A 25,712-nucleotide genomic window follows, 5' to 3' on the forward strand; every position below is an offset into this window, starting at 1 on the left:
AATCATTAATCATTAGGGAAATGGAAATTAAAACTAGGAAATACCACTTTACATGCAACGCAACAGCTATAATACATTAGACAAAAATGTGTTTTCAAAAAATAAGAAGAAATGGTTGTATGTATATTATAACACAATTTTGGAGTTTGTTAAGAGGTTATAACCCAATAATTATAATGACAGGTTGACACCCATAGGATATAAAACCACACTCATGAAAGTTCATACCAGAAAGTATTCTTAACAGTCCAGAAGTGGAAACAAAAACTATAACACTGATAAGTGGACAAAATACCATACATCAGAAGAATAAAATGCTGACCCATAAAATATAAATGAACTTTACAAATATTATGCTAAGTAAAAGAAGCCAAAAATGAAATGCCAGATATTATTATTCCATTCCATGAAATATTTAGCATCATTAAAACAGAACTTCTTTGTTTTTGTTTGTTAGCTATGGGGCTTGAACTCAGGATTTGGGCACTGTCCCTGTGTGTTTTTTTGGAGTAGGGGGGACCCCAAGGCTAGTGCTCTACCACTTGGAGCCACCACCACTTCCGGTTTTCTAGTGCTTAATTGGAAATAAGAGTATCACAGACTTCCTTGCCTGGGCTGGCTTTTAACCCTGATTCTCAGATCTCCTGAGTAGTTTGGATTATAGGCATGAACCACCAGCAGCCCAGCTGAACTTTGGTGAGATCTGAATTACAGAGGAGTGATAACAGCACAACATTGAAAATATTCAAAGCCACTAAATTAGACAGTTTAAAATAGCCAAAATGTGAATTTTATATTACATGGAATTTTGCTCAAATAAAAAAAAAGCTCCCTATAGTATTCCTAGAAATGGTCCAAGTAACCACTGCCTTCCCTCATTCAAAATATTTGAAGCAAGTAAGATGCTAAGGCTACATATCTCTCTTAACTAGCATAACAAATGATTTACACAATGATTTACCATATTGCCCAAAGAACTTTCACTATTTGATAGCAACACGTGACTCTAAATTTACCGCTTGATTCACAACGCTGGCCATATTTTGCCTTGAAAGACAAAGCACTGGGATGAATGGACCAGAAAATATACACTTAAGATTTTTAACATCAAATAGGTAAAACAGATCAATATAGATAGGAGAATTTAAAAATTCACTCATTTACAAATTTGCATTTAACTGCAAATTTCCTTTTCCTTTTCCAACAATATCTGGACCATTTTCTAAATCTTAATACTCTTCTAGCTATCTTCTTTTTCTCCTCTTCCTCCTCTCTTCCTACTCCTCTTTTTCTCCCTTTTAGTTTAAAAATGAACAGTTAACTATCTAATGCTCTCAAATTTCTGTTACTATCTTCAACCAAAAAAATTGTTATTAGTGAATAAGTGATGAAATATTTTAAGTACCTTCTACAAAATACAATTACAAAACAAAAGGCACTAATCCAGACACTATTTTCAGTCACATACTCTGACATTTGTGAAATTTTATGGTACGGCAAGAGCTATGTTCTTAAAACTATAGCATCATTCACAAGGCAAAATTATACATGTAAGTCTTTTTTACAAGTGAGTGTTTACTATTTTAGAATAAATTCTGCTACTGTACATATGAGTTTTTTAAACCTTCTTGGCACATAAAATTGTCCTCAAATAGCTAATTGGTTTGAATACAAACTTAAGCACATGCAAATTTAAAAGATTAATGTACTTTTACACTTTAATACTGCCCAAGGGTGAGTAATAATTTTCTTCTTCCAATATAATATCAAAGAAAATAGGAGTTTGGACAAAAGTCAGTATTCAATAAATTTTATAGACTCATGACATGTTTTTGTGGTTTTATTTTCACCTATAATGACCACAAATAGAAGTCTTTTTATCATACTTGTGTTAAACAATCAGGTAGCATATAAGCTAAAATGAGGAAATTTACAATGATTTAGTAATAGATATTACCTTATACAATATATGTAGTATTGTTACTGTAATACCAATGAATAGCATTTATTTCTCTTGCTTTTTGTCAATTTTTAAATGTCTAACAAGTATAGAAAATACTAAATGCTTACATACCTATTACCTAACCATTATCAAACTCTTATCTAACCATTACATTAGGCCATACTTGCTTCACAAACTTTTTAAATACCAACAGCTTTTACAACCCTATTTAAATTATTTGGAACACTCATTAAAATGTGATTGAAAATGCAGAATAAAAGCATAATTCTCCTCGACGTATTTATCAAACCTTTTTAAAATAAGACAGTTCAATGTAAATTCATTCTAAAAAATACCTAACAAATTCTGGAGTTGTTCTGAACATTATTAAGGCTATTTTTTAATAGTTAAGTTTTGGAGTATAATTTATTTAGCATATGCCTATTTTTCATATCCAGAAATTCACATATGTTCATTTTACAGAATTGGTTTGAAAACTGTCAATTCAAATAATATTCTCTGGGGTAAAATAAATCCTAGTGTAACTAGGGGGATAAACAACTCATTAAAACAAAACTTGGACAAACTCCAGGATAAATTGAAGGAAATAGAAACAAGTAGGTCTTAATTGTGTAGTAGCAAAGACTGAAAAGGAGTATGCCCTAAATAACAAATAATTTATAAAGATTCTGGTTATACCATTTGATGGACAATTCTAATATAGAGCTGAGAAAATTTCTGCATCAAACTTGCATTTCTATTTTTTTTAATCCTCTTTCAATATTTTAAATAGAGTACAGGGATATAGCTTAGAATGTCTGCCCAGCATATGCAAGCCCTAGGTTATTTCCACAGCACCAAAAAAGACAAGACAAAAATAAATTTAAAGAGAAAACACAAAACATGGTTGTTACAACTAGGTAAAAAGAAATTAAACAATCCATTTACCTTTATAGCAATATCATTAAATATTTGTACATAAGGAACAATCAATTCTTTTAAAATAAACATACTTCATGGCAACTGAAATATTCTCACCAACAGCTGAATCTAAAGATTTATATAAAGTCCCCAAATGCAGTTTTAGCATACAAATTGGTTCCAAAAATGTATTTTATTACTCATATCCTGTACAGTAAAGATTACCTCACATTTTCCAAAATAAAATATGTATAAAACTACACTAACTTATGAGAGCAGTTTTAAATATTCCTTTTCATGACAACTTATTTAATACACTATACTCAAAGAAAGTTTTAAATGTTTTAATTAAATGATAGATAAAAAATAAAAGTAAAATATATTCTATATTTTCACTCAGCTCTTTTATCACAGATAACCATTTTCTATGCACACCAAAAACCTCTGTATATTGATCTCATGGTTTCAAATATGACTGTAGTAATTTCAATGGGAATATATAAATATGTGTATAGCATTCTTTTTATGACTAAACCTTATAGCTTAGAAATCAAGATCCTTCTATATGAATATGCATGCTTCTACAGTGGTCTTTTAAATGCCAAGTATAAAATTACACTGAAATTTCATCCAAGTATATTTAATTATTTCCTTCTCAACACTGCAACTAGTGTTAGTCAATACCATATATTTGCAATTACAATTATTTTAGTAACTTCAAGTTACTTTAAATATAAGTTTTATATGTTAGATCATTATGCTGACACATATATATTTCGTCATTTTTCAAATTTCTGAAATATTTGAATGTAAATGTTAGGTGACAGATGAGGACAGAAAATAAAAAGTCAACGTTATTTATTAGTAAAAGAAAAACATAAAAGAAAATGCTTTTGGGGATAACTGTAGTACAAAAAACGCAAAATCTTACAATAAACTAAACAAAAGTAATTCTTATTGAAGCATAAGTACATACACCAGAATATAAATTTGAAAGATGGCAAGATGAGTGATAATGCTTAATGAAGAACAATGCAAATAAAGTTAAGGCTACTGTATCTTAAATTTAAAATAGCTAAAGTATAATTTTATTTTATGTACACTTTACCACAATACAAACAGTAGAAATAATTTTTAAAAGCAATGCAGGACAGCTGAAAGAGTCTTAAACCAAGACAGACAAGATCAAACTCAAGCAGTGGTTAACTATACGGTCTTAGTTTTTTTCACTGTTGACAGAAAAAGGTTGTAATAAATGATGTCGATATTTGCTTTCAATTCAAAACATTCTATAAAAGTACATCATAATACAAGCCTGAAGAACCAAAGCTGAAAATTAGGTTGATGCCACTAAGATGAGGATAATGAAATTAACACTCTTGTAAATTCTTAGGAGTTTTAAAATACTCAATAAAAAAAAAGTTAATCACAAAAGCAGACAGAAGAATAAAAGCCAACATTGGAAATTAAGATACAAAGCAATCAACTAGGTTTGAGCCTTCTACTCTGGTACAATTAATGGCAGGGCAGTTGAACAAACTAAGCCCTATGTGGTTACTTATTATTTATTTGTCTAACAAATATTATAGGCTCTTCTTATTTTTTTTTCTTTTTAAAGACAGCATCTGACTATGTATTTCTCAGGCTGCCTTCTAACATCTGGGCTCAAGGGATGTGTCAGCTTCTATTCACACTTAGACTTGAAGGTCTCAATTTCCATTAAATTTGAAAAGATTTTTTAAAAAAAAAAAAAGAAAAGATTTTTTTTTTTACCCTGGTGATATTCTGAGCTAGGTCAGAAAACAAGAGCTTCAGTTTCAGTTCTAGGGAGGCCAACTAATCAGTACATGCCTCACTTGAACTTCAGATACTAGATCACACCATGAACAACTAGAACCAAGTTCAAAATCTTTTCATTAACACCAACTCAAAGACAGACTCCACTATAAGGATATCCCTCCTACAAGCAGACTGTTCAGCATTGTCGCTAGTTAAAATCAAGCTAGCTAGCATGGGGCTAAGGAATTACTCAATATTAAAGAGAAATATATATTCTCATTTTTTAAGTATGACAATGACTTACTAATACTTTTAAGGTTATTGCTTATATGTCATAAGCTAAGAGGGGGAGGGAAGGAAGAAGGGTGGAGAAGAGGGAGACTTAAAGCTGGGAAAATCTGACTGCCTTATTAAGTACATTCTTTAAATAAAATGTTCAACCAGTGGCAGATTATAAATTGTGCATGATAAGACTCAGAAATTGAGAATGCCTAAAATTCTATCCAAATCAATATTCACTAATTCTATGAGATCAGTATTATAATCTCTACATACTATTGACTAATCCTAGCAAAGTTCATTTATCATCTTTAGTATTTATTAATCATTATTGTAACTGGCCAGCACAAAAAAGAAAAACATTGCAATTTAAATGAATTATTTCAAAGCACTAATACTATGTAAAGGACAATAAAAATATCACCAAAATAATGTAGCAGTGCTTTTAACTACTCTCAGCAATCTCAGATTTCATGCTTTTAGCATTTAGATTTTTTTAGATTTTAGACTTCTAATTTGACAATCTTTCTATTTCTAGTAAGTCCTTTTTGAATATTTTTATTATTTTAGGGAATTGTACAAAGGAATTGCCATTCAACAAAGCAGTTTATAAATACAGTGCATCCTGATGAATGGTCACCCCATTCAATAATCTTACTCACCCCTCCCAATCCTTCCCCAAATTTAGGTTATTTATGTATCAATTTTTTAATTGACTTTAGGTTACTTATGTATTTTTTTCCTTTTAACAAAGTAGTTTATGTACACAATCCATCTTGATCTGAGGCATCAACATCTTCATCCCCCTTCCCTTTTATTTCTCAATTCTGTGGTATGTCCAATGAATTCTTGCCTGCATTCTCCCCACTTCGTCCTTCATTCTTTTACTCTTCTCTCCCTGCCCCTCCCTCACCTCTTGCAAGTGTTTGTTTTCTGGTACTTATTTTGTTGGGCTTTGGCTTAGTCTTTTTAAAGAATTGCACTATTTGTCCTCTCAAGAGAGTCTATCACATTTCAGTTAATTCATTTGCAACCTTTTGCTTATCACCTAGTATGTTTACTTATGGATTTTTAGACATATTCTAGCCTACACAAATGAGGGAAACCATGCACCATGTTTTTCTGGGTCTGGCTTACTTGTTATAAGGTTTTCCAAGTCTTTCCATTCCATACAAATGATACAATATAATTCTTTCTGATGGATGAATAGAACATTGTATACATATACCATATTTTCTTGATCAGTTCATCCACTGAGGAGTATTTGGGCTGATTTCATATCTTGGCTATGGTTAATAATATCCTTAAAACACATTTATTTTAGTGTTCAATTATTTATGTAAGGAATATAATTCATTTAGAAATTTTGGCTTAAAAAATTGAGTTTTATATAGTAGACTACAGTATTTTACAGAGTAGAAATTATTTCTGTCTTGTAAAAGAAAAACCAGAATATATCTAATATTTTTCAGAAATACTTATAAAGATTGAGAATAACAGAAGGTACTATAACAAATCTCATGATATTTCTTAAGGGAAAGGAATGTAACCTTATAAAAGAAATACAGGATGGGAAGGGGAACAAAGGAGGAGGCAACAATGCTTGATAAGAAATGTACTCATTACCTTGCTCATGTAATTGTAACCCCTCTGTACAGTATTTTCACAATAAAAAATAAAATAAAATAATTTTTAAAAATTAAATTAAATTTAAAAAAAGAAATACCAAACAAAGAAATAGGTTGACCCATTGTAACAATGAGATGTACAAGATACTATGTAGAAAACGAACTTTACAACTTGAGGGGGGAGGAGGGAGGTTGGGGAAGGGATGCTAGAGAAAAAACAAGGGGGAGGTAACAATGCTCCATAGGAAATGTACTCACTACCTTATTCATTTAACTGTTACCCCTCTGTGCACTATTTTTACAATAAAAAACATTTTAAAAAAAAGAAAGAAAGAAAGAAATACAGGCTGGGAGCCGGTGGCTGACACCTCTATTTCTAGCTACTCTGGAAACTGAAATCTGAGGATTGCAGCTTGAAGCCAACTTGGGCAGGAAAAGTCTGTGAGACTCTTATCTCCAATTAACCACCAGAAAACCCAAAGTGGTGCTATGGGAAGAAAAAAGTTCAGGAACAGCACCCAGGCTGTGAGTTCAAGCCCCACAACCAACAAAAAATAAAGAAAAGAAATATAGAATATAAAATTTAGTTCAAATACAACATTTTATGTAAAGTCAAATAAAAGTTAAATCCATCTTTTTATAGTAAGTGGCCTGCAAGGACTACAAATGAATAATTATAAAACAAAATCTGCCAACAGTAACTTTGAAATGGCTTACTTTTACAGAATTCCTTTTTTTAAAAAAAACTTCATTACAACTACTACTTTCAGTTAATTTTCTAGATTAACTGGTAAGTTTCCTAGAAATGTGGGAATTTACCCTACAAATTTCATTTTATAAGTTATATATTATTAAAAGAACTGAAGAATTTAGATAAATTAACATTTACTTTTCTAGAAATCATGCTATTAATTAAAAAATAATGGAAAGCATATTCTACAAAAATAAGGTTACTAATTTAAATGACAAAACAAAGACACATTCTAAATAATTGAAATAGTCTATATTTTAAAATGAATAAAGATTTTACTAGAAAATACTTTCATATTTAAACATTATTTCATCTACTTAAACAATGTATTTAAAACATTACATTTAACTAAAGACATACAAGTAGTAAGCATTGCCTTGTTTGTAAATGTCTTTGCATTTAAGAAAACATTATCTCTAAATAAAACGAGATAATAAGCATTAAAATTCTACTTTAAGAAAAAGCTACTAAACTTGTCAAATATATTGTATCTAGCTGTATTATGATGAGAATACTAACTATAAAATAATTTAATAGGGGCTGAGAAGGTGGCTCAGTGATAGAGTGCTTGCCTCACATGTATGAGAGTTCAATTCCTCAGCACCACATAAGCAGAAAAAGCTTGAAGTGGCACTGTGGCTCAAGTGGCAGAGTGCTAAGCTTGAGCTGAAGAACTGCGGGACAGTGCCCAGGCCCAAAGTTCAGGCCCCACAACTGACAAAAAAAATTTAATAGAAAAACATGTTGGCCTTCACAGTAACTGTAACTATTTATTAAATCATAATGGCTTTTAGAAAAAGGGCACTGTATTGATAGCTTCTGCTACTATCTGAAGCAGCAACATTTTATTATACCTCCACATTGGATTAACAGTTACTACTCCATGCATAGTTATTACTATCACTAAAGATGCTGTGAGCTAACACATTTCAGACATTATATAGTTTTTTGCTAATTTTGTAGACATCTAATATAGGGAATAAAACAGATACATCTGGATTTTTCCTTTCTAAAATTATAAAAGGAAAATTGACATATAATACTTACCAGCAAGTGGGGAGTTTCAGGTGTTTACCATAAAGAGCAGTGCTGAAGGAGGGAATGATTTGGACGGGTAAGCAGTAAGAACCATTATAATCCAAAGATGTCAGTCCTGCCTGGAAACCAAATATCTGAAACAAAAGGAAAAGATTCAAATGTTCATAAATGTTTAACAAGCACAAAGATAAAAAACATCAGTTTCCATTTGCTATAAAACACCTTCACAATAAATATGTTCCAATGTCTTTTTCCACTTCCCTATCAATACCTTTTATTCAATTAGATATTAGCTATATCAAAATCAAGAAAAGTTCGATCAAATCCTAAAAGTATGAAAACATACTATACCACATAAGTATCAAATATAAAATTAAATAATCAAGACAAGGACTCAAGCTTTTTTTTTTTTTTTTTTTTTGCCGGTGGACCTGAACTCTGGGCCTGGGCGCTGTCCCTCAGCTCTTCAGCTCAAGGCAAGCTCTCTACCACTTGAGCCACAGCGCCGCATCCGGCTTTTTCTGGTTATGTGGTGCTGAGGAATCGAACCCAGGGCCTCATGCATGCAAGGCAAGCACTCTACCACTGAGCCACCTTCCCAGCCCTCAAGCTTTATTTTTAAGTGAATCTTTTTTTTTTTTTTTTTGGTCTGGTAGTGGGGCCTGAACTCTGGGCCTGGGCACTGTCCCTCAGCTCTAGGCTAGCACTCTACCACTTGAGCCACAGCGCCACTTCTGGCTTTAAGCTTTATTTTTAAAACATTGAATACTCTATATACCAATGAAAGGTTTGTTACATATACTACCTTTCCTATATCAATGTTCTTTCAAAGAACTCATTAGTCTTTTAAAGTGCTCATATTAAAAGGGCTTTCATACTGCTTATAAATATCATTATCAATAATAGGTAAAATTTTCAAAAATTATAATTATCATTAACTTACAAGTATCAGTCATTTGGAATTATCCAAACATACTTTTAAATACATACATTAGTTTTATTTAAATTATATTGGAGTCATAAAGAAAGCTTAATTTATTAGAATAAATTAGAAAGCTAAATTTATTAGAATTCTACTAATTACGTGAAATTACAACCTCCAACAACAAGGAAAAGTACTCAAAACTTTCAAAGCATTAATGAAAAAGGTATTAATGAAGAAAGAAATTCACTTTCCATACCTTAAGGTAGCAGTGTGCATAGCAGTAATGAAGCAGATTATCAGAAGCTTGAGGCAGGCTGCTGACCATGTGCACTAACTGTTCTGCATACATCGGGACAGAATGTTCCATATTAACTTTATCCACCAGTATCTGAATGGATGGCAAAGGCCGAAATGACTGGAAGTTTGTAGTATTCATGAAGCTACTTGAGTTCTGGAAAATAACAGTGACCATTTTATATTTTAAGATTGCTATACATGTCCCTTTATACAAACTTCAGACTTGTATATGTTGCAGTGATATATTACATATATACCTTTTCTCCCATAATGACAGGAAGCAAATGATCTAGCAAGTTAAACTCAGCCATAAAAATCGTGCAGGTACATTTAAGGAAAGTAACACTTGTATGTCGAGTAGGAATATATTCCTCCAGAGAAGCTACTTCTTCAGGATTCAGAATAGTTGGATTTTCATCTTTAATTTCTAAAATGAAAGTTAACAAAAATATTTTAAAATAATTTTCTTAAATTGAAAAATGAGTTAATCATTTCCCCAAATTTTAAAGTCAAATTCCATTTCACTTTTGAGTAATGAAGCAGTTGCAAAATAAGCTACTTTAAAATGAAGTATATATTAATCTAAATATTGATATTTTAGCCATATAAAAATTAAATAACTTATTTTTAAATATTTTGAAAAGGCCTTTCTCTTTTGAAGAATAATAACTTCCATCAAATAATAGCTTAGTCATGAAATATCATTTAGATCAGGTTAAGGTGAGACACAGAGTAAGAGAAAAATTATTTGCCATCTATTTAAAGGTGAAAAGATACACAAGCAGAGATCTCCACAAAGGACTTATATCCATAGCATATTTTAAAATATAAAAATGTATAGAAATCATTCAGAAATAGATAATGCAATAGAAAAATAGACACAAAAAAACACTTGGATGAGCAAAAGAAAATATACCTAAATGACCAAAGGTTGTACCAAATGCTAGTCAACATTATTAGGCATGAGATATGTGTAAATAGTCAAACGTGATAAAGAACTACACAAAGACTAGAAATATTAAAATGAAAAAGACAAAGAATACTAAGTTTCAAAACGCATGTAGAAAGCCGGGCACTGGTGGCTCACGCCTGTAATCCTAGCTACTCAGGAGGCTGAGATCTGAGGATCGCCGTTCAAAGCCAGCCCGGGCAGGAGAGACCGTGAAACTCCTATCTCCAATAAACCACCAGAAAAGCGGAAGTGGCGCTGTAGCTCAAGTGGTAGAGCGCTCGCCTTGGGCTGAAGAGCTGAGGGACAGCGCCCAGGCCGAGTTCAAGCCCCACGACCGACAATAAATAAATAAATAAATAAATGAAAAATAAAAACAGGACAGTTTGAAAAAAAAATTTTTTTAAATCAGAAAGAACTCCCTCATTCATGGGTAGCAGAATTAATACTGTGACAAGGTCATACTACCAAAGCAATGTACAGAATCAATTCAATACCCAAAAAGTCCAAATGTCATTCTTCACAGAATAAAAAAAAAAAATCAATTAAAAAATTTATATGGGAACATAACAGAAGTAATGCTAAATTGCAGAAGTAATGGCAGAAGTAATCCTAAATTAAAAAGAACAATGCTGAAGATATATATAACTGAGATATATATAACTGAAGATATATATAACTGAGCTTCAAAATGTACTACAAAGGGCTGGGAAGGTGGCTCAGTGGTAGAGCGCTTGCCTTGCATGCCTGAGGCCCTGGGTTCGATTCCTCAGCACCACATAAGCAAGAAGAAAAAAGCTGGAAGTGGCGCTGTGGCTCAAATGGTAGAGCACTAGCCTTGAGCTGAAGAGCTAAGGGACAGTGCCCAGGCCCAGAGTTCAGGCCCCACGACCGGACCCAAAAAAAAAAAAAAAAAAGTACTACAAAGCCAAAACATACAAAAAATAGAACTAAAGACCAATGCAACAAATCTGAAGACCCAGGTCAGGGCAGAAACAACCTCACAGTCCCGGCCATCTAATTTTGAAAAAAGGATCCAAAGCATATACTGGAAAAAGATGGTCCCTTCAACAAATGATATTGGCAAAACAGACATCTATTTTAATAAAAAAAAAAAAAAACTTCTAAATTAGAATTCTAGAACAATTCCAATTTTTCCCTTGACTATTAAGATTACTTTACAAGGTCTCTTTGGGTTTGGTTTTTACAAGGTCTTTATAATGTAATCAAAGTCTCTCAATAATTCAAAATTCTCCTGTCTCCCAGGTGTTAGAATGACAAATGACACTATATCTAGCTGTATCATCATTTTTATATACCCAAATCACTATGCAACATAAGGATTTCCTGCATATTAAACTAAGGTCACCTAGCAGTGTCTTTATGTAAATCTATTTTTAGATAACCAAATGGCTTAAATAAAGATTTATTGCATAGTTCCACCACAGGAAAAGTTGCTGGCTGCCTTGGTGCACTAAATGGCTCCTTTCATTTACCACTAAAATGCTCCAAATATCTGTGAGATGTATGGACTTTTCTAGAGATTACCTTGAAGCTAGGTATGAGGACATTTCATAATAGGTTGACAGAGCTAAGTTATTAAAAGGAAACCACATGTCTATGATTTTTTCTTAGTCTACTTTATTGTATTCAAAATTGAGATAAATGGCTGGAGGTTAGGAATAGGGAAGGAGCTAAAGGAAGATTGGATAAGTTTCAAACCATAGTTAGATAGAATGAATGAGTTTTGGTGTTCCCGGCTATAGTTCACAATAATAATAATAATCTGCTGCATATATAATGAAGATGTAGAAAAAAGGAGCTTGAAGGTTTCAAATAAAAAGAAAGAAATAGAAAATGCCAATTACCCTGATTTGGTCAGTATATTCTATATGCATGTTTTGATATACCACAATCAGACATGCATAGATTTTGGGGTTTGTTTTTTTATTTTGTTTTGTTTTTTTGGTCAGTCGTAGGGCTTGAACTCTGGGCCTGGGCACTGTCCCTGGGCTCTTCAGCTCAAAGCTAGTGTTCTACCACTCGAGCCACAGCGCCACTTCTGGCTTTTTCTGTGTATGTGGTACTGAGAAATCAAAGGTGGGGCTTCATGCATGCTAAGCAAGCATCTACCACTAGGCCACATTCCCAGGCCACATACACAGATTTTTGACAAAGCTACATAACAAGTTCAATGGAGGAAGGATAGGTATTTCAACAATGATATTTGCTGAATCAAGAGAATTGAAAAAACAAACAAATTTCTACATAAACTTCAATCATCATGAAGAGAAATCAACTAAAAGCAAAAATCACAGATTTTTAGAAAAAATTTTAAAAAAAAATCCAATTTAAAATGGGCAAAAGATTGAATAAATATTTCACTAGAGAAATAAAAATAAAAATATTAAAACAGCAAATAAGAAAAAAAGAGGTATTCTATATTAGTCAGTAAGGAAATACTATTTTAAACTACAAAAAAGACAAGATTGCCAGTTAAAATTACAGGTCTAATAGAGTGACTAAAAATAAAAAAAAAAGAAAACCTGGAGCACACATTCCTTGCTAATGGAAATATAAAAGTTCACAGGCATTACTAAAAAGAATTTTGGAATTTCTTTTTAAAAAATTAAATATCCAACCACTATATAACCTAGCAATTGCACACTTGAGCTTTAATTCCAAAGAAATGAAAATTTATGTTCACATAAAAAGTTTTATTATAATAGCCAAAGGCGAGATTCCTTCTAAATGTCCTTCATTGTGTGATTAACTTTACAAACTGTAGTACATACACACAATAAAACACTTCTCAACAATAAAAACAAAATGCTGGTGTAAACAACTTAGATAAACTTCCAGAGAATCACACATAGCAAAATAAGCCAATACTAAAACCTTATATTATAAATTATACTACTTAATTAACATTTGTGAAATGGCCAAACTGTAGAAATGCAAGACTAATAATTTCTAAGTGTTAGGGGTAAAGGAAAAGAGAAGTACAAAGTAAGGAGATAAAAGTTTTACAGGAACAAAACCTTTACAGTGTTAGAGATACATTTTTCAATGTGGTAGAGCAGAAGCTTCAACAAAAATAGTGGTTAATTCTTTGCACACAATTTGAGTCTAAAGGAACCTGATCTGACATCATGCTACCACAAGTCCTGAGATTTTAAGTTCTTTTTATCTTACTGCTCTGCTGCTATCCTTAACATACAGCTTTCAGTTCCAATTTCTGCCATTATTTCTGCTTTCTAGACAAAAGGAAGAGGAGAGAGGGATATGATCTTTTTGTTAGTCATGACTAAAATTCCAAAATTCAGTTCTCATCCCAGTAGCCAGAGATAATCATATGAGTACATCTGAGATAGTCTTTATATTTGTTATAAAAATTTATATTTCAAGTCAGTCACTAATGGCTCACACATGTCATCCTCACTACTTAGGAAGCTGAGATCTGAGAAACATGGTTCAAAGCCAACTCAGGCAGGAAAGTCTAAGAGACTCTTATCTCAACTAACCACCAAAAAGCTAGAAGTTCAGCTGTGGCTCAAATGGTAGAATACAAGCCTTGAACACCAAATCTCAGGGACAGTGCCCAGGCCCGAATTCCAGTCCTAGAATGAGGACTTTAAAAAAAATGTATTTCATATGAGAATAATGGATACTGAGGAGACAACTAGCCATCTGCTATAATTATATACCTTAATATAGAGACAGAGAAAACAGAAGTTACAAGATGTGAATTTCCTAAGGTTAACAGGTAAAGGCAAATTCCAAGCCATAGTCTGACTCCATCAGCTGAGTTCTTAACTACTACCTATATTCTCTAATTATGCTATTCTCTTCTACACTAACCAAGAGTTGCTTAATTACATTAAAGAAATGTACTTTTTGAAACAATGAACACTTAACTTTTATACCATGTAAAAAAAATAGTTTTATAGTAATTCTTTTTCATCAGTAGTACTTATTTCCTTGAATATTATATTTTTAAGTTTGGACCCATCACTTTATGAGGCTCTTTAGAAACCTATCAATGTAAAAATCATCATAATTCACAAGTATACACTGAACAGAATACCAAAAACTATAACAAATGCTGGTAAATACAGTTCTTATGCAAAACATTTCCAGGCCATGACATCTCTTAGAACTTTCACACATTATATCAATTGACAAATGAGTACATTTAAATCTTTGCTAACAGGCAAAATACACTAAAGAGGGAAGATAAGGAAAAGAAGACAAACTAGGTTGTATAATTATTCAAATCATCTGGTAATTAAGGAAGCTAAAAAACAAACCTGGTTTAAGCTTGCTATATGGTTCATATTCATGTTCCATAGAACAAACAATCATTTTCAAAATTCTATGTACTGCACTACTATCCAAGCGAAAATCAAGCGGACCTATAACAAGGCTTTTGGTAGATTTCTCTTGCACTGATCCCAAATCTTCACTTTTCCCTGAAGAAAACTCTGGTTGATTTGCAGAACCTACAAAAAGTCAAATTCTTTATCAGTATTTTAAGTATCACATATATTAAATATATAGATAGACGGATTCTTTTGTTATTGTTGTTTCACTTTTAGGGCTTTTTTGGATATTCTAATAACTTGAACAAAAATACTATTCATACAAATGAGTACAGTTGATCTTTAATGTCAATTGAATGAAAAAATGTATTTATATTTTCTAAACCAGATGACCCAAAAGCTAAAAAAGTTTTGTCTGTCAGAACAGAAAAAAAATCTATAAATACACACACTTAAATATCAAGTAAAACATATAAAATTAATGATACATTTTTCTGATATGTATAATACTGATACCCAGTAACCGTAAAGTATAATCATAAGGAATTATGAAAATTTAATAAGCTAATACGTTTTTTAAAATACTAAAGGAAGTGAGATTTATTGGAATATATTACAGCTATGTGTGAAATTTTAACAACAAAGTCCCTTGCTGTGTAAGTAAAGCTTAAAAAACAAACTACAACTCAGAGATTGGGGGAAAAAAAAAAAAGCACCATGAGCTGGGTGCCAGTGATTCATGCCTGTAATCCTGTCTGCACAAGAGGCTGAGATCTTAAGATCAAGGTTCAAAGCCAGCCTGGTCAGAAAAGTCCCCACAAGACTCTTAACTCCAAGTACCACTCAAAAACCAGAAGTATGAGAGAAGGAGTAACAAATTCTACAAGAAATGTACTCACTATCTTACTTATGTAACTGTAACCCCTCTGAACATCACCTCAACAATAAATTTTAAAACACACACACATAAAACCAGAAGTGGCACTGTGGCCCAAGTGGTAGAAGTCTAGCCTTGAGCACAACAAGGATCAAGGACAGCACCCAGACCCCTGAGTTCAAGCCCCATGACCAACAAAAATAATAATAATAATAATAAAGCACCATGAACAATATATCCTAATAATAAGTGTAAAAAAGTAAATTTAAAGGTTATTTGACCCAGAAGAAAACTCTTAGAAAAAAACTTTATATTTAAAGCTAATAAATATTAGCCATCACTAATATCACTACTATATAATGTAAATAAGATCCACAAGATAAACATTTGAACACAGCTACCTAAAAGCCAAAATCAAGTAAATAAAATGATTGCTTAGTTCTTAAAAGAACATGTTATGGTCACAGGTTAAATTAAGACAAAATACTATTTTCTCAAAAAACAAATCTTGCACAATTAAGAAAGCAGACACATAAGTGGTAAAACAAAAGCAAGAAAGTGATTGTTACAAATGTCAGTTTCTTCTAGTGACGGAGGAAATTGGTAGCACAGAAAGATTTTAGAAATTTTCTAGTAGCAATGGCTAATTCATGTCTTCTGTGTAAAGACATTATAATTATTTTAAATTCTGTAGATAAATACACACAATTTTTTTGGTATATATGTTATAGTTCAACATTTTGCTTAAAAAGAAATTACTAAAGTTATCTATGCTACAGTAGACTGCTCAAAAAAATGCACAACAAAATTTATCTAACAAAAACTAAAAAACAAAAATTAAACTACTAGCTTCTCAATAACAAATATAAAAATGATCTAGGAAACATACATCGTTTTTATCTTTTAAAAACTACAGGAAAGCTGGGTGCCAGTGACTCACACCTGTAATCCTAGCTACTCAGGAGGCTGAGATCTGAGGATCACAGTTCAAAGCCAGCCCAAGCAGCAAAGTTCATGAGATCTTATCTCCATTAAACAGCAGAAAACCAGAAGTGGTGCTGGAGTTCAAGTGGTAGAGTACTGGCCTTGAGCTGAAGAGCTCAGGGACAGCGCCCAGGCCCAGAGTTCAAGGCCCACGACCGACCAAAAAAATAAAAGAGACCGAGGGGGGGGGGGGGGGCGTCAGGGAAGAATAAAGATAACTAGTGTATAACCCAGTTGCCAAATACATGGAGAAATTATACTGAATTTAATAAACCTCCCAATTGACAACTACAACACTATAATAATTTACAAAGAGCTTAGAACACAAAACAGAGTTGAACATTCATATATCTAATTGGCTACAGAACATTTCTCTCTCAACATCCACAATGTCAAAATCCATCTTTCATTCCAAAAAATGGTTCTTTCTGATTCTAGCCTTTGGAGTTCTATAGTTTTGTTTTTTAGTTTGTTTTTTCTTTTTGTTATTTTTGGTTTTGGTTTTGGTTTCACAGTATTCGAGATTGAACTCAAGACAGCGTGCTTTCTAGGCATGTATTCTACCATTTGAACCATATTCCTCCCAATGTTTTTTTTTTTTGAGAGGGTGCTGGTACCAGGGCTTGAACTCAGGGTCCTTCATTATTGCTTGACTTTCTTCTCACAGCTGATGCTCTACCACCTGAACCATACCACTAATCTGGCATTTTTCTGGTCAAGATGAAATAGAACCTTTTCCAGGGTTAACTTTAAACCATGATTTTTCAGATTTAAGCACCTGAGAAGCTAGGATTATAGGCAGATGCCACCAGTACTTACCTTGACTCTATCTTTCTTAATAGATATCAATATGCACCAAGTAATTAAAAGACCAGAATTTGGTAAAGTACTGAAATTCTAATTCTGAATAAAGTATTGGAAGTTTTTGAGCATCTTATGCAATACAGTTTCGATTATTGACAGAAAAGTGGAAGCAAGAAAGCTACTAAAATCTAGAGTTTATGGTATATTGCATGGGGATTAACAGTCAAGCTAATGAGAACAGGATTGTTTGAAATAGTTTTCTTTTTCAAAAAATGTTATTGTAAAGGTGATATACAGAGGGGTTATAGTTACATAAGTCAGGTAATGAGCACATTTCTTTTGAACAGTGGTACCCCCTCCCAGTTTTTGTCCCCTGACCCCCCAAGTTGTATAGTTCATTTCCAACACAGTGCCTAAGTATCACTGCTAAATTGGTTTGGCTTTTATCCCACCATTTCTGTGCATTCCTTTCCCTTCCCCAGGTAAGATAAACTTAAATACAAGACAGAGTAGAGAAATCAAAAACAGCGACAAAAGGGAATACACCAAAGACAAAAAGAAAAAAAAAAAGAACCACAAGCAATACAATAAAAAAAAAAAACCTCGTCTTTCCATTTCTTGAAGTTTATTTCAATAAGCATCATTTTATATGATCATTTGCACAGTAGTTATTGAGCCCTTGTGATCCTCTCCTTCTCACTTTGTGAATGTCTACAATACTGTTTAATTAATCACACCCAGTGTAACTATTTGTCTCTTACTATCCATTGGTACTATCCACTTGTAGACTTAAAGGCACATTCTAATTATTACAAATGAGGTAAAGCATATGTTTCTTTGGGTGTGGCTTACTTTGCTTAATACAAGTTTTTCCAAGTCTTTCCATTTCCTTATGAATGGGGCAATGTCAGCCTTTCTGAATAAAGCATAGAATTTCATTGAGTACATACTTTTGAAAACAAAATTTGATAAAATATAATAATGTATGAATCCTAGGAACAGAATAGATAGTAAACATGGAGATAATAATTCTGAACCTAGTAAGTTCTTAGATATCTGTGACAAACCAATGTAAATATGTCAAGTACACATTACATATTTAATCCTGAGCCTCTAAAGAGTCTAAAGTAGAAATACAAATACAGGATTCAAAAACACATGAAGGCACAAGGCACTTAAATCCATGAAGAAAACGTCATGTTGAATTTAGTAGTTTGTACAACTACTTAGAGATAATTCTTAGCCAGTAATTCTAGATACTCTGGAGGCTGAGATCTGAGGATCACAGTTCAAAGCCAGCCCAAGCAGAAAAGTAAATGAGACTGTTTATCTCCAATAAGCTACTGAGAAAAAGCCAGAATTAGAGCTGTGGCTCAAGTGGTAAAGCACTAGCCTTTAGCACAAAAGAGGCTCAAGGACAGTATCCAGGCCCTGAGTTCAAGCCCCATGATGGACCAAAAAATAAAAAAGGTAATTTTTAAAAATTTAATTAGAGCTTAAAAATAAATAAATCCAAGGAAATGAATGAGATCACATTGAAGGTGGCTCAGTGATAGAGTGCTTGCCTCACATGCATGAAGCCCCAGGTTCGATTCAACCACACCACATACACAGAAAAGGCCGAAGTGGCACTGTGGCTCAAGTGGTAGAGCACTAGCCTTGAGCTGAAGAGCTGATGGACAGTGCGCAGGCCCGGAATTCAAACCCTACGACTGACCAAAAAAAAAAAAAAAAATGAGCTAACCATAAAAGAGAAAAGGGAAAGAGATGAATCTTACTGTCCAATGAAACCAAATACCAAAGGGAAAATACCAAAGGGAAAAGCAGAAAAGTAGTGCTCTTTTCTCCTCTCTGCCTTAAAAATCAAAAACAAAACAAAACAATCTTTCAAGATAATCCTCTGTGAAATATTTGGCACTTCAAATAAAAGCTATATTTCTTAACTGGATCTTTCCTACTCCCTATTTATACTACTATTCTTAATATGCAGACATGTTTACATCCCTCGTTTAGCACTATCTGTTGGCTTCTTGAGAAACATACTGTTCTTTTTTGCATTCATATCACCAAGCATATCAATTACCACAACTCACTGGGTCTTAGTGGTAATTACCTGTCACAAAGAATTGTGTATATGTGTGTATTGTTGTGTGTGTGTGTGTGTGTGTGTGTGTGTGTGTGCGTGTGTGTGTGTGTGTGTGTGTGTGTGTGTGTGTGTGTGTTACTGAGAATAGAACCCAAGGCCTTGCATATTCTAAGGAAGTACTCGATCAGTGAGCTATATCTCTGGTCCGTGATTCTTTTGGGAAACAGCATCTCACTAGCCTAGCCTAATTTCAAATTTGAAATCCTCTTGCCTCCAAATTCCATATGCTGGGATTTCAGGTATATACAATCATGCCAACCAGAAATCTTTAGTTTAAATATGAAAAATAACAAAAAACATAACTTATCATTTTCAATATAAAAAAGATTGAAATAATTTCACCATATCTGAATGTATACATTAAATATTAATAAAAATTTTAAAAACAGTATTTGCTTCCTAACAAAATAAATTTTATGAACTGACATGTTGAAATAAAACTCCTTTAAACAACTACGTATCATTTTTTTAAAAAAAGAAATAAAATCTATAATCTCTGAAATTTAGTCCTATTTTTCTGATTGAAACAAGAAACTCTCTCTTAATAGGACTATGTAGGCTTCAAAATGCTGGAAGTGGCACTGTGCATCAAAGTGGTAGAGTACTATCCTTAAGCAAAAGAGGTCAGGGACAATGCCTAGGCCCTGAGTTCAAGCCCCACAACCAACCAAAAAATATACATAAGTATACTTAATGCAGAAAAGAAAATGTGTCTTTTTAACAATGCAAAATAAAAACTGACCTAAAAAAATGTTAATGCTAAATACATATGAATATTAATTCACAAACCTATTTTCAGTCAACTATAAAAGGAAAGGATTTAAAATGCTAAAAAAGCCAGGAAAATTCTAATACAACATTAAAATTAAACCATTCCAAAAGTACAAAGGTGAATCTAACAGAGTACAAACCATTCAGGAGCCAACTGACTCTAAGGAGTTACGGTTTTTCAAGGAAAGACAAACATAAGCCAAAAAGAAACTAATACCTTTGACACTAGTGTTTTCCATTGTATAGAGGTAATCCATATAAAAAGCTCCAAATCTTTGCATTCCAGCAATCTCAGTGTAAGTCTCCTGCCAACAAAGCAATGCAAGCACAATGTTTTATATAAGAAACTGTTAAAACCTGTCAGGGCAGACACATATCCTTTTATACATTGTATCAACTCAAAACAATGGCCAAAACAAAACTAGATACAGGTTATCCTATATTCTTTCTCAAGAAAGGTAATGGTATTTCTACCATTGTATGGAGCATACAAAAGACACCCATAATTTTACAACATTTTGACTACTTTATCAATGTCTAGTTAATGATTATCTTTAGTAAGAGTAGATAATACACTCTTGACCTTTAACATCACCACAAAATACCTAATAATGTATACTTTGAATAGTGTTAGTTCTTAAAACTAGATCTTTAACACACTTATTTATATGAAACAGTCCAAACACTGAACATTCACTAGTCTCAATGTTTGTTACTTAACAGTAATACTGAATTGTTTACTTTGAACTATGAACTGATTTGGGGGGGAGGGTAGAAGGGGGACAGTCCTGGGGCTTGAACTCAGGACCTGGGCACAGTGCCTGAGCTTCTTTTACTCAAGGCTAGCACTATATCACTAGAGCCACAACACCACTTCTGGCTTTTCTGTGTATGTGGTATTGAGGAATCAAACCCAGGACTTCATGCCTCGTAGGCAAAGCACTCTACCACTGAGCCACCTTCCCAGCACATATGAACTATGCAAGTAAATCTCAATGAAAAGGTTAACATGTAAAATATACATTCTATTAAATCTTCAAGTAACATTTTCATTTTTTATTTATTCTATAAATTTATTAAAATTCCATAAATAGTATAATCTGAAGTAAAATTTTCAGACTATGCTAAAAGGCATACATGGTATCAAGTCAAATTCTTTCCTTCTCATCAATCCCACACTCTGGGGTTTACATTAACTAATAAAGATAACTCTACATGTTCCTTTCTTGACTATTTGAACAGTAGAACATGAGTAAACAAACTATGTTTATATAAGACATACAACTAAACATTTTCTATGCATTTCTTAATCATTTCTATATGTAGATGAAAGTCAAAAAATTTCAATAAGCAATTAGCTTTTTTCTTTTTTTTTTGTTGGTCGTGGGACTTGAACTCTGGGCTTAAATGCTGTCCCTACACACTTCAGCTCAAGGTGAGCACTCTACCACTTGAGCCACGGGGCCACTTCCAGTTTTCTAGTGGTTTATTGGAGATAAGAGTCTCACGAACTTTTCTGCCCAGGCTGGCTTTGAACCGCAATCCTAAGATCTCAGTCTCCTGAGTAGCTAGGATTACAGGCGTGAGCCATGGGTGCCCAGCTGCAATTAGCATTTCTGAAGACACTATTCCAGGACAAAGAAGGCAAAGACAAGTATTTCCACAATATGTCAACTCAATTGCTGCCTAGAATATGGCTCAAGTATATATCATCTGACCTTATGATGAGTTGCATCCAAGATAAATTCTGCACGGGTACCATTATTTTCTGGGCTTCGATAATCAAATAATGAATTTGTAAGGTATGTCAAACCTTTTGTACTCAGATTTTCACCACAAATGAAGAAACATGCTTCCTGAAAACCAATATAAAATTTTGAACAGGAGTAAAATTCATTATTCTGCTTTAGAAAATAAAACCTTGGTTTTGTTAACACCCATTCACCCAACACACATTATTATAACTTGAGATCTTATCAACAGACAAGGAATGCTGTCTCCATTTCAAGTGTATATTTCATTTCACCAAACCAAAAATAAACTCCTAGTAGTTGCCATAAACAAAAAAAAAAATTATGAACTAGAAAGTATTTGGAACTACTGTATAGGTACTAATTGCTGAGTTCTAGTTTCTTATAGAAAAAATAGACACACACAAAAAAAACCTCCTATCTCAAGACAAAGACAGGAAGTCTTTTTTATATGGTTGAGAAAATTCATTATTTCTGCATTCTAGTCAAAAAAAGAAGAAAGGAAAGGGTTCTTTAAATTATCTTTAAATAGTTGTACAAAGAAGCTCCCATTCAACAGGAAAGAAAAGTTTCTGACTTACAGTTTCACTTCTGTTCATATTTTCTTCAAAATCTTTAACCCCCATAATTCCTTTCAGACACATGGCTCTGCAACCTACAAACCCAATCTGGCAGTCAAAGAAAGGCTCTCCCATCATAAGAGCCTATAAGAAGAAGAAGAAGGTTAGAACTAGAATATGAATTTAACAAAAATGTTACAGGCTTTCCTTGAAGAATTTATAAATTAGTCAAACATCTTTAGGGCTATGGCCTTTCCAAACATACTGTCCTTTGATCATAAACTCTATTAAAGAAACTGTTCCTGCCTGTGGATCTTCAGCCTTTGTATCTGTAATTATTGGCACTTCACGATTATAAATACACACCTAGTATTCACACACATACAAGTTAAATGAAATCAATTCTTGTTATATATTACAATAAAGTATTTGTTAAAGGAATATTTATCTTAACCAATAGTAGTTACTAAATTAGAAACATGAAACTATAAGAATATTTTAAATAAACTACTATGACAGAATGCATATTAACTTTAAGAACATTCAAAACATTAAGATGTTGAAAGCTTACCTCAATTGTAGTTCCTTCTTGTTCCCAACACAATACTTCTTTAGATTTTACTTTTTGGGGACTGTAATAGCTACTTTCAGCTTGCATTTCAGTGAGCTAAGAAATATAGGAATATAAAGTAAATCAACACTACTCTTAAATGGCAATAAACTATCATTTTATGATGACTTGATGAAAACAGCCAATTTTAAGATTCAGGAAATTTCATTATTAAGCAGGAAAACAGGTGCAACAAAACAGGTGTAACAGATTTTTCATGGAACAGAAGTTGAATATGCTGGCCTAACTTATTTAAACCCCATTTAAGTCAGTACTGCTTTAAAAAGTGAAAGCTATATGCAGTAAGAGTGCCAATCATTAAATAAGTCAAAAATTTACATATCTTATAACCCTAATTTCACTTTCATAATATACTCAATATGTCTAAATTCAATCATTTCCAAGAATAATTTTTTAAAAGAAAGCTTTGAATAAATTCAATCAAACTTTCTAGGTTCCTCGAAGGGATGTAGGACCCATAGATGTTCACTGTCAAAAGAGATCTCATCCTATATCTTATTCAGTCATTAAGTACTTACTGAGTTCAGGCTATATAGGAAATACCTACTCAGATGGTCATAAAAGAAAATAAATTACTTTTGCTACCAGGAATTTTATAACATATATTTAGAAGTATCAAACTTCAGATAATTTGAATTACTTTAAATGTGCTTCTCCAAATGCATTATGGCATCCCACTTTAGTATTAAAAAAAAAAATTATGGGGCTGGGAAGGTGGTTCAGTGGTAGAGTGCTTGCCTTGCATGCATGAGGCCCTGGGTTCAATTCCTCAGCACCACATAAGCAAAAAGAAAAAAGCCGGAAGTGACGCTGTGGCTCAAGTGGTAGAGCACTAGCCTTGAGCTGAAAGCTGAGGGACAGCGCCCAGGCCCAGAGTTCAGGTTCCACAACTGGACCCAAAAAAAAAAAAAAAATTATGAAAATCAGTCAAGTATTTAACAATAATGCACCAGTCTTGACTTGTAGTGTGGCAAATGCATGAGTAGTGTAATGTAGCATAACAACAGGAGAAATTGAGTAAGTTGTCCAAAGTCAGTCTGGACAGAAAAGTCCATGTCCAATTAACCAGCAAAATGTCAGACTAGATATGTGGTTCAAGTAGTAAACAGCCAGCTATGAGCAAGAAAGTTGAGCAACAGGTTAGCTTCTAAATAATTCACATAGATCAGAGATTTCCTACACTGGTCTAGTTTTCCAACATATAATAGAATTACTGACTTCCAAATATATATATAGACAATTTTTAACTGGTGATGATGATCATTTTACTAAATAACTAACAGCTCTACTCTTTGAACTGTGGCTCTCAGGTTTACGATTTAAAGGAATCTTAAGTAATTTTATGAATTAAGTAATCTAGTGACACATGAAAAAAAGAGCTAAAAGGCTGACAAGAAATGTACTCAATACTTATGTAACTGAAACCTCTGTACATCACCTTGACAATAAGAGCTAAGCAAGAGGGCTGGAAAGGCGGCTCAGTGGTAGAGCGCTTGCCTTGCATGCCTGAGGCCTTGGGTTCGATTCCTCGGCACCATATAAGCAAAAAGAAAAAAGCCGGAGATGGCGCTGTGGCTCAAGTGGTAGAGCGCTAGCCTTGAGCTGAAGAGCTGAGGGACAGCACCCAGGCCCAGAGTTCAGGCCCTACAACCAGACGCACCCCCTCCCCAAAAAAAAGAGCTAAGCAAGAGCTGAGGCCCTGAGTGTGTGTTTACACACACACACACACACACACACACATATACACTCCCTCTCTCTCTCTCAAAGATTCACTTTAGCTAAGTAAAAGTTGCTAAACCAAAATTAAAATTTTAAATGTTTTATATTTACATTGAGAACCAACTAATCATTCTCATTTTCTATATGTTATACTTCTCATATAATATAATCCCTTATTTCTTGGAGGTTTCTAGCACTGGAATAGTCAAAGTTGGTATTTTAAAGTGAAATTCTTAAAGATAAAACATTGAAATAAGGTTCATTTTTTTTAAACTCAGCTGCCTACAATTACTGCAGAAAAAAAGCAATTAATTGATTAAAAGGACTGAAAGTTACAGGAACAATTTTAAACATTATTGGAAAAATGTTACATTTAATTTGGCATGATTCTTGTTGGACTGATATCAACTCTTCAAAATGCTAATGTAGAAACATGACCTTATTTTCTAACCAAAATATGAACCACAAATTAATTCCATACATTCTTCAAATCCAAGCCAAACAATGAATTCTAATGTTTTCCTCCTAAACATCAACATATTTCCCTTAGACAAATCTTTGAAAAACATAAATGCTTTAAAACTTTAAAAAGATATACTGAACAATAACAAATAGTACCCAAAACTCTATAAATGTTT

General features: G+C 33.0%; 1 protein-coding gene across 2 annotated transcripts in view; it reads right to left on the bottom strand.

Annotated features, from left to right (window-relative positions):
- The window catches only part of Vps13b (vacuolar protein sorting 13 homolog B), a 505,216-nt gene that overhangs the window by 431,479 nt on the left and 48,025 nt on the right, over nucleotides 1-25,712 (bottom strand). For both annotated transcript variants that reach the window (XM_042673185.1, XM_042673186.1), the window contains exons 9-16: nucleotides 23,296-23,391; nucleotides 22,746-22,868; nucleotides 22,132-22,269; nucleotides 20,631-20,718; nucleotides 14,820-15,011; nucleotides 9,818-9,987; nucleotides 9,520-9,714; nucleotides 8,348-8,472 (exon numbers count right to left, since the gene is read on the bottom strand). In XM_042673185.1, coding sequence (XP_042529119.1) covers nucleotides 8,348-8,472; nucleotides 9,520-9,714; nucleotides 9,818-9,987; nucleotides 14,820-15,011; nucleotides 20,631-20,718; nucleotides 22,132-22,269; nucleotides 22,746-22,868; nucleotides 23,296-23,391 — 1,127 coding nt within the window. The remainder of the gene's footprint in view (nucleotides 1-8,347; nucleotides 8,473-9,519; nucleotides 9,715-9,817; nucleotides 9,988-14,819; nucleotides 15,012-20,630; nucleotides 20,719-22,131; nucleotides 22,270-22,745; nucleotides 22,869-23,295; nucleotides 23,392-25,712) is intronic.

The sequence above is a fragment of the Dipodomys spectabilis genome, unplaced genomic scaffold (assembly GCF_019054845.1).
Source record: "Dipodomys spectabilis isolate Male_0828 unplaced genomic scaffold, ASM1905484v1 ptg000783l, whole genome shotgun sequence".
NCBI lineage: Eukaryota > Metazoa > Chordata > Mammalia > Rodentia > Heteromyidae > Dipodomys > Dipodomys spectabilis.